This window comes from Danio rerio, chromosome 11 (genome assembly GCF_049306965.1).
Source record: "Danio rerio strain Tuebingen ecotype United States chromosome 11, GRCz12tu, whole genome shotgun sequence".
Taxonomy (NCBI): Eukaryota; Metazoa; Chordata; class Actinopteri; order Cypriniformes; family Danionidae; genus Danio; species Danio rerio.
In genome coordinates, this window is record NC_133186.1 from 182,501 (window position 1) to 192,500 (window position 10,000).

General features: G+C 43.5%; 2 protein-coding genes across 5 annotated transcripts in view; one reads left to right on the forward strand and one right to left on the reverse strand.

The window, feature by feature from the left end:
• The window catches only part of nckap1l (NCK associated protein 1 like), a 125,328-nt gene extending 122,022 nt beyond the window's left edge, over window positions 1-3,306 (forward strand). For 2 of the 3 annotated variants that reach the window (XM_073915903.1, XM_073915904.1), the window contains 5 exons: window positions 46-139; window positions 228-344; window positions 2,029-2,138; window positions 2,230-2,319; window positions 2,813-3,306. In XM_073915903.1, coding sequence (XP_073772004.1) covers window positions 46-139; window positions 228-344; window positions 2,029-2,138; window positions 2,230-2,319; window positions 2,813-2,929 — 528 coding nt within the window. In that variant the 3' untranslated portion in view covers window positions 2,930-3,306. The remainder of the gene's footprint in view (window positions 1-45; window positions 140-227; window positions 345-2,028; window positions 2,139-2,229; window positions 2,320-2,812) is intronic. The other variant, NM_001114412.1, reaches the window with a different exon arrangement.
• A 979-nt stretch (window positions 3,307-4,285) lies between these two features.
• Window positions 4,286-10,000, reverse strand: part of tegt (testis enhanced gene transcript (BAX inhibitor 1)) — a 6,804-nt gene continuing 1,089 nt past the window's right edge. For both annotated transcript variants that reach the window (XM_002663672.7, XM_009305712.4), the window contains exons 2-10: window positions 8,834-8,919; window positions 8,498-8,606; window positions 7,514-7,631; window positions 7,382-7,430; window positions 7,093-7,190; window positions 6,937-7,016; window positions 6,290-6,390; window positions 5,671-5,746; window positions 4,286-4,820 (exon numbers count right to left, since the gene is read on the reverse strand). In XM_002663672.7, coding sequence (XP_002663718.1) covers window positions 4,797-4,820; window positions 5,671-5,746; window positions 6,290-6,390; window positions 6,937-7,016; window positions 7,093-7,190; window positions 7,382-7,430; window positions 7,514-7,631; window positions 8,498-8,606; window positions 8,834-8,889 — 711 coding nt within the window. In that variant the 5' untranslated portion in view covers window positions 8,890-8,919 and the 3' untranslated portion in view covers window positions 4,286-4,796. The remainder of the gene's footprint in view (window positions 4,821-5,670; window positions 5,747-6,289; window positions 6,391-6,936; window positions 7,017-7,092; window positions 7,191-7,381; window positions 7,431-7,513; window positions 7,632-8,497; window positions 8,607-8,833; window positions 8,920-10,000) is intronic.

Sequence of the window (10,000 nt, forward strand, 5' to 3'; positions counted from 1 at the left end):
AATAGTGTGACGTGTGTGTGTGTGTGTGTGTGTGTGTGTGTGCAGGTCACTCTGGGTGTGTATGAAATGGCGTCGGCCGCTGGTTTGCCCTGTGAGATCGACCCCGCGCTGGTTTCCGCATTAGCAAACATGCAGACAGGTGAAGTCCTGATCGAGGAGACTCTGTGTGTGTTTAGAGCCGTGTCCTGGGTGGATCTGCCTGAATGACACATTATTCTCTCCCTCAGATAACCCGTCGATGGAGGAGGAGTATAAGATCAGCTGTCTGCTGCTGGTGTACATCGCCGTTTCCCTGCCGTCGCTCTGCCTGGATCCAAACTCATTCTACAGCCGCGAGCACGGAGGTCAAGCACATCAACACCACACAACACCGCTTCAGTTTTTGATATGGGTTACAACTGAAGTCTGCAGGAAGGTAGATCTACAGGGACAGGGTTGGCCACCCCTGATCTAGAGGTGAAGCTGGAAGCAGAGCCCAGGTAGAGCCGGTGAGGCTGGAGGCAGGGCACAGCAGGAGAACAGGCAAGAACAAAAAGTAAAGGCATAGTCAGCAGGGCAGGAATCCAAGATGGTGGAGTAGGAGGACTGTCTCAGGTAGGGGGTGCAGACCACTAAGTAGGCACAGGAGAAGCAGGAAAGCACCTTTGTCAAGTTGCAGCCCACCCTAGTAATGCGAGGAGAGCAGAAGAACACTTCTGTGGGATCACCATGGAGGAGCAGAAAGGGCTGGCTTTAGTGTAGGAGCAGGGACTGGAGCAGCCTGTGGACTGAGTTAGGGTGGAGGACTGGAGCAGGGACACTGACTGAAGGAGATTTGGGGACTGGAGCAGGTTCCGGGAGCAGACCCATGGACAAGGGTAGATTCTTTACTGGACCCATGGACTGGAGCAGATCCTTGGGTGGACCAATAGACTAGGGCTAGGCTGTGGTTCAGGAGCAGACCTGTGAAGTAGGGAAAGTTCTGGACTGGAGCTGAGGACTGGAGTAGAGTCATGGATTGGAGCAGAATCAAGGACTGGAGTGGACTTTGAGGAAAAGCATGGGACTTGAAGTGGAGCCGAGAACTGGAGCAAAGTCATGGACTGGAGCAAAGTCATGGACTGGAGCAGGATCTGGACTAGGGAGAAGAATAGGACCTGGTTCTGGAGCAGATTGAGGGAAGCAGTGTCGAGGACTGCAGTAGGCTTTTATAAGTATGAGGTATTAACAGGCGTAGCATATCTAGAGATGTTAGAGGTCCCAGTCTGATAAAGACCTTTACAAGGGTCTCTGTGGTTCCCAAAATGAAGATGAATTAAACAAACTGCTGGAACCATTAAGGGTCAGTTGTTCTGTAATACAGGTAAGGATGAGAAGATTAGTGGATCCATGTGCAGCAACTGATCTAAAACCAGAAGCAGGCAAAGCAGGGCTGGAGCAGGAACAACTGATGGAGAAATGCTGAAACTCAACAGGCGGTTATAAACTGGAGAACAGAGCGCAAACCAGGTGACAAGGGGGTGGAGACACACTGAATCACTATGGCAACTAACCAGGGTAACCATGGGGACTGACAAGAGCGGCACAGACACTGAATCCTGGAGGGGAACAGCAGAAACCATGAGGAAACCAAAGCATCTAGCACAAGCCTGCTCAACCCTGTTTGGAGATCTCCCCTCCAGCAGAGTTCAGCTCCTTCCCTGATCAAACACACCTGGACTAATGAACTGGGACCTGAACAGAGCTTGATCATTACAGGCAGGTGTGTTTGGTATGAGTTGCGACTGAAATCTGCAGGTAGGTGTTGAGGGTTGAGCACCTAACTTAAGAAGAGTCTGTGCTCAATCCAAGAGCAGATCTCCACCAGCGTGCTCCGATCAAGAGCGAAACAAGATTATGGCTCAGATTTCAAGGATTTCCTTTATTTTCCACACACTTTCCAGAGTACACGAGTAGTGAATGAAGTCTTGAATGTTTACTTTCTGGTCAATTTAAGAATATCAGTTATTAAGAATATGAGTGTAACGTTCTATGACACTACCTCAACAGGTCACCAGAACAACATCCACTGTTTGGCGACTGCGGTGAACCACGTGGCAGCGGCCATGTTCACCGTCCAGAGGAAGAACATCCAGACGCAGATGCAGGAGTTCCTGAAGGTCAAACACTCTCGCGGGCACTAACTGAACACGGCTAGCATGAGGCTAACATGATGATGATGATGATGCTGTTATTGTGTTTGTCCTGTAGGTGGCGTCCTCTGTCCTACTCCAGCTCGGTCAGAATGTGGACAACAGAGAGATCAAGAACAGGGATTCGGTTTATATCCTTCTGCACATGGTAATGATGCTGATCATGAGCCCCAGGGCAGGGTTACAGCAGCTGCGCATGTGTACTGTGTACTACTAAGTCCACACTAGATGCTAGTAACTACTACTGTAGCTCGCGTGTGGCTAAATTAGTGCTTACTTCAGCTGCACCACATGATGTTCTAAAGGCAGAATGTAGTTAGTAGGTCATAAGCTCTTCACACTGAATGATGTAATGCCCAATAAGCGGTTCAGTTGTTAAACGGCTCTAAAATAATTAGCATTTCTATAGTGCTATACATGGGTAGAGGCTGCTGTAAATATGTAGTTGGAATGCAGTGTTATGCTTCAGCTAATATCAGTGGTGCGACACTAAATTATTTCGTGTGTGAGTCGTAACTCAGCGTCCCTTTACCCTAGGCTACGTTTCACTGTACACACTGCTGGTGTAACCGGCGCCAGGAATGAACTATTGAGTAGCGCTGAGCTCAGGATCTGATTGTGTTCTGTTGTTTGTGTCTCAGATCGTGGAGCAGTCGCCGTTCTTGAGTCAGGATATGCTGGAGATGTGTTTTCCCTACGTGCTCCTCAGAAACGCATACAGAGAAGTGCACAAAGTCTTCATCCACACCATGGGCTGAGGCTGGAGGACACAGAGACACCACTGCACTGCCGTTTGCTTCATAGACTAACAGATGAACCCCGTATGCAATATATTTACCATGCAGAGGACAACACCACTGCTTACATCAATCATTCTGCAGCTGTTATCAGGGAGATCACACGTCTCTGGAAGCACTGGCCAGACTCTGATCAGTAGTTTTCATTACGCTGTGTGTGAGGCATGTTTGCTCTTGTTAAACTGCACTGGAGCTCAGTGGCTTCTTCAGAATCCAGATCAAAACTGGACCTTACAGTAAGCCAGATTAGCTGAAGTGAAAAAGAATCAATAAAAGTTATGCATCTTTCATTTTCTGAATACCATAAATGTCTATTACATTAAATCAGCATTTTCAAACCAGTTTCAGCCTAAAATTGACTAAACCAAAGCGAAGTATGTGAGAATGTTCCAAATTTGATGTTGACATCTCAGAAAGAGCTTTCAGTCTGATTGGCAGCTGCAGTGGCAGACATGACCAGCAGTTTCCTTTAGTGCCAAACAAGAGCGCCCCCTATCTGTGTGTGTGTGTTTAAAGTTATATAAAGTGGAAAATAATTGCAGATATAAACATCTTATGTAGTATGGGCAGTTTGATATGAAATAAGCCACACACAACAAAAAAACATTTGAAATAATGTAAATGTGGATTGCTGTAACGAAGTAATGTTTTATAACTGATGAGCGTGCCTGAAGCAAACTAATAACTGTTGCTCAGTAATGTACAGCATCAGTCAGCAGATATAAAGACTGGAAATGTTTACGCTTTTAAATGATGTATAGTTACTCATGTTTGCGGTGTTTAGATTATATTATGGATTAATAGTTTTAGGGTGACAGTAAATGTGTTACTCTTCCTACATAACAGAAAACGCTGGTAAAATGCATTCAGACGTCTTCGAGATTATAGTTTGTCATAATTAGGTTTGTATTAAATTGCAATACAGAGAAGTGAACTTCAGAGGGGCTAAAACACCAATCTCCTCCTGCTTTTACTATTTTTAACCCAATATAGTGCACTCATCGAGATAAACTGGAGAAACCCTGAAGTGTCTTGAACTTTTATGACAAAGAATTAAAATAAATAATGCAACATCACTGAATACGACTCTTCACCTGTTAAAGACAAACACATTACGTTAAAATGAACAGATGATGAAATACCGTCACCGGCGGCACTCAGGAAATGTAGATTTAGCAAATATAAGAGTAAATTGTGAGTCATAAAATTGATCTTGGCAAAACTCTTGCTCATAATTATATATATATATATATATATATATATATATGTGTGTGTGTGTGTGTGTGTGTATAAAAGAGAAGCGACAGCAACACTAACCCCATCTGTGGCATCAGTTTATTGATCAGTCCAGAAGCACAATATTGATGAAGAAAATAAAACATGTGATGTGTGCATGATGAACGCATTAACAGTGGTGAGAACTCTAAATAAACTGGCGTTAACAGCAGCGGCTAAATAAACCATCTATCATGACATTGGCAACAAAGAATAATCTTGATAAAGTAAAGCAACAAGCCCTGACGAGCGGATCATGTGATGATGAGGAGGCGATTCTGACGCTGTTAGCAAGTCTTCATCATTAAGAACTCGATTAATCCTCCGACTAAACCTATGTACATTACATGATTAACGCAGGGGCTCGCTCCACATCAGTGCTTCAATAAGACTCCGCGTTAGTTCACTACAGCCCCACCACATACTCAAAGCCCAATAACAATTATCCAAAAATAAAATTAAGACACCATATCAAATCACGTCAATCTAATCCAACGAGGTCATCATCATATTCACAATGCTCAGCTCACAGATGCGTCCGCCGCGCTCCACATCACTTCTTCTCCTTCTTCTTTTCCTAAAAACACACAAAACCCATCAGACATGGAGGTTGCCAGATTGGCCAGTCTTAAACTCATAACACAAGTGTGGATGTAGCAGAGTCAGGGATCAGCAGCACACATGCTAAAGGTCTGTGTTTGGTTAGGAACACATCAGAACATGACGGCTATCCTGGTAAGATGGTTTTAGATCAGGCATGTCCAAACTCGGTCCTGGAGGGCCGGTGTCCTGCAAAGTTTAATTCCAACCCCAATCAGACACCTCTGGGTAAGCTAATCAAGCCCTTATTAGGCTTTCTGGAAACATCTTTGCAGGAGTGTGGAGGCAAGCTGGAGCTGAAATCTGCAGGACACGGACCCTCCAGGACAGAGTTTGGACACCCCTGCTCTACATCTGATCTTATCATGTAATGAAATCAACTTCACAATAGAAGATTTCACATTAAAACATCAGATATGGGGAGAACATCATTGAACCTGTACATTCCCACATTCAGCATCTTCAGCTCCTCCACTAAACCCGTTCATCAGGATTATACAGGACAGTTCACCCACACATGAAGACTCACCCACATCTGACCTGTTCTAGTCCTGCTCGAGTTTCTTTCTCAAGCAGATATTGTGAAGAATAACATGGAGACTGCGGTTACTGGCGTCCAACATTCTTCAAAATATCTTCTTCAGTGTTCAACAGAATAAAGTCCAACAGGTTAGGAACAAGTGAAGAGTGAGTAGAGGAAGAAAAACATTCAGGTTTGGGTGAACTATCCCGTAATACACACTGCATTAGAGCTGCCCGACAGTGGAAACAGCCATATAGAAACAGCAGCTGTGAGGATGATGATGATGATGATGATGATCAGATACCTTCTCGTTCATGGACAGCAGGATCACCAGCTTTCTGAAGATGGTCACAAAGTCCAAAAACAGATCCACACAATGCCTTCAGGACACACACACACACACACACACACACACACACACACACACACACACATCATCTTTAGTAAGCTTGATAAACAGCTGCAGATCGGTTTCTGCTGGTCACAGTGGTGAACAGTACAGCAGTGTGTGTAAGTGTTCTGTTCTGGGTGTGCGGTGTTCAATATCTGATCACACTATACTCAGTGTTTCCTGCACGTCTTTCATGCACAGTACGAGATCTTCACACTGGTGTAAACACAACTGATCAGCACATCTGTACGCTCACTGTATTTATCACAACACAAGTGTGTTTGACTCCCTCATCTGTCCACTTATAATCTGCACCGTGTCGAGGCACGTCTGACCTGGAGTTTAGAATAAGCGATGTGCAAATATACAGCGATCAACATCTGAAGATAATCAACAGCCTTCATCAGCTCATGGAAAACAGCTCAACACTTCTGATCCAAATGTTGACCGCAGAGTGTATTATTATGATCATTAAACACCAATATTCTGCAAACTTCACCACTGTGTGTGTGTGTGTGTGTGTGTGTGTTACCAGATGTAGTCTTTGTCCCCCATCTCTGCCTTCTCTATGATGAGCTGAGTGTCGAACAGCACAAAGCCACACATGACCAGCAGACCCAGATACAGATGAGCCTGACGGAGAACACACACACACACACACACACACACACAGAGTTATATACACACACAGTTATTAGTTATGATACACTCACACAGTTTCAGCAAGCTTATGACATGATTAGACATCCTGCAGTGTTATTCCAGCAAACGCAGCGGGGCGAGCGGCGCGACTCCAGCGAGTGATTCAGTGTGAATCGAGTGTTTGAGGAGCTTGACACACTTGCTGAGATAAATCTGAACTTTGGCGGTCATTTGCACTGTGTTGACCAGTCTGGAGCTCTCTCGAGTAAAGCTGTGATTGTGACGCGGCGCCTGTAGTGGACATCCCGAGGGGAATCCTCCAGCCGACACACTGAGAGCGGAAGCAGCAGTGTGTATGAGCTCAGACTGCACCTCTGAAGAGCCTGATGGAGCCAGACACGGCGCAGAGCGAATATACACCATCTTTCACACGTCTGCCGTGAAGTCAGTTTCACACGCGACTGAAACAGGTAAACTCAAAATGTTCAAGCGCCCTGACGAGCCGCATCTGCTGCAAACACCCAGTTACACACACACCTTGAAGATGAGGACGGAGCCGAAGAACATGTTGAGGATGGAGACGAGCAGCAGGACCGTTAGACCCGTCATCAGAGTTCCTGAGGAGCAGAAGAACAGTCAGAAACACACACTAACACACACACTCAAGCAGCAAGGGTGTGTGTGTGTGTGTACCTCCAAGGAACAGGTAGCTCCTGCGCTGAGCGTAGAGCGCACTGAGGGTGAAGCAGCTGAAGATGATGGAGGTGCCCAGGAACGCAGTCACGATGATGCTGAACACACACACACACACACACACATTATTGTTATCATCTGCTCACACATCTTGGAATATGCGATAACTGCAGGAGCATGTTTAACAGTGATTATATAATTATCATGTGCACAAACTCAAACACACACACAGGTGTGAAAGCAGGACACATCACATCATCACAGTCTAATACCGAGACAGCGCTGTTACCTGGGGTCAATGCTGATGGCGTAGTCCATGAGCGGCCCGAGTCCCAGACCTGAGCGAGGAGAGGGACAGCAGACGGTCAGCACGGTAAACACTGATATCACCGCAGTAAAACACACACACACACACACACACCTGTGAAGAAGGCGAACGCCGCCAGGATGGCCAGCCTCTTCTTCTCTGTCTGTGGGCTGTGAGGCGTCATGGCCAGCCACGCCATCATGGCCAGAGAGCCCAGCATGGTCAGACCACCCTGAGCAGGACAGCAGCAGCAGAAGAGGAGCGTTCATACGACTATCATTTACATCATATCTGTTTTATTACTTAAATTCATTTTTTTTTTGTATTTATATTATAATTATATTTAATTTTCTTTCTTTTCTTTATTTATTAATACTTATATTGTTATTTTTTACTATATTAATATTATTTTTAAAAGCATTTATATCAATATTGATGATGATTAGTTCTTTATTTAATGTCATGTCCTCAACAATGGCTATTTTCATGGAAAGAACATTTATTAATAAATATACTATTAACACCACAAACAAATGAACACATTAATTAAATACAATTTTTAGCATTAATGATACAAATTCACTTTGCTAAAAATGTCCTGAAGAGAGTTCATTTAATTAAAAAAGTTATTTATTTCAATATTATTTATGTTATTAGACGACACGAACACAGTTCAGACACGAATGCAATTTCACCAAGTGTGTGTGTATGTGTGTGTGTGTGTGTGTGTGTGTGTGTGTGTGTGTGTGTATGTGTGTGTGTGAGTGTGAGTGTGTGTGAGTGTGTGTGTGTGTGTGTGTGTGTGTGTGTGTGTGTGTGTGTGTGTGTGTGTAGTGAGGAGAGCCGTGTTTTGGGCAATGTGTGTGTTAATTTCCGTTATTCACTGTTGATGCTCAATAAATCATCATAGACAGTAGATAGTGTGTGTTTACTTCAATTATTTCAATATCAATTCAATTCAAACTATGAAGACAAAAACATCAAATAAATAAAATAATCGGTATTTAATCGTAATCGAGTTAAATTGTTCAATAATCGAGATTTAGATTTTACCCGCCCTATACATGAGTGTGTGTGTGTGTGTGTGTGTGCGCACACCTGGAAGATTCTGGTGACGACGTAGATGTAGGAGCCGGCCGTGGCCACCAGCATACACACCGCCAGACTGGCATAGACATTCTTCAGGTGCTGCTGAGTGGAGCGCGAGCTGAAACACACACACACACACACACACACACACACAATTATAAATGATTCAAAACATCTAACATATTATTATTATTACATTCACTCATGCATGAACACATAGACACACGTGCACAGAAGCACATAAACCACTCTAACAATCTACTACATGATCAATACATCATTCTCACACACACACACACACACACACACACACACACACACACACACACCTGTACAAACACTTACATCTGAGAGAATTTAAAGAGAGCGTCGAAGTTTATGTTGCGATCAAACACGTTCATTTTGCACTTCTTCACTGATCACAGAATCACCTGCAGGAACACACACACCATCATCATCATCATCATCATCATCATCATCTGAACACCTGTGACTTTACAGTCTGTGCAGCTCTATTGGGAAAGATTTCATGAATTTAGCTTGACTGAGGTGATCGAGCATTTTTAACAGGTAAATGAGCACAAATAAAAGCTGAATAAACTGTGCATTATGGGGTTTCTGGAGAGAATAACAGTATTCAAATGCAATTAAATGTAAAAATAACATGGTCATCGTAGCATAAATACGTTTATTCTATAACAAAGAAAACAATTTAATAATACCTTAATCTGTTACTCTTAAATAAACAATCTAATCTTGCGATGTGCCTATTGTGGATACACAACTGCGATATCCATGCTCAAACCATATATACTGTTCAGCCCTAGTGGGTGGGCGGGGTTTATTTTAGAGCCCCGCCTCTCAATTTTTAGTGGATTAAAAGAATGTAATATTGCTAATTATTTGAGTTTTTTTGTTTAAAATAAAAGAAAAAAATATATATATAAATACACAATAGAGCAATTCCAGTGTATGGTTGTGACATTTGCAGTAAACATTTGCTCTCGACAGAACAATCAGGATTGATTTTATTTGACATGTTTATATTTATGAGGAAAAAAGCTCTGATGTGACGTCTGTCTGTTATGGATGTGACTGATGTGAATCTGCCTCTTGTGTGACTCTGGTGAATCAAATATATACATTTACTCAGATGTTTGAGTATTTTACAGTCCTGAAAAACACAAGCCTACACAAAAACATGTAAAGGGATTCGCTACTTTGGTAAAAATGTTGTTTTTTTCATGGCAAGGCTGACATTTGGATGGAATCACTCAATAATCAAAATCAGGACAAGGAGCGCTGTTAAACACCATATACAGCAGGACAGCTGAGGCCTGCAGCGCGATGCGGCTCAACAAACCCAGGAACACAGGACTCATCTGGGTAGACAACAACAGCAGACATCATCCTCACACACCACCTCTTAGATTAAACGTAATGAAAGGCTCAGAGTTCACACACACACACACACACACACACACACACACACACACACAGAGAGAGAGAGAC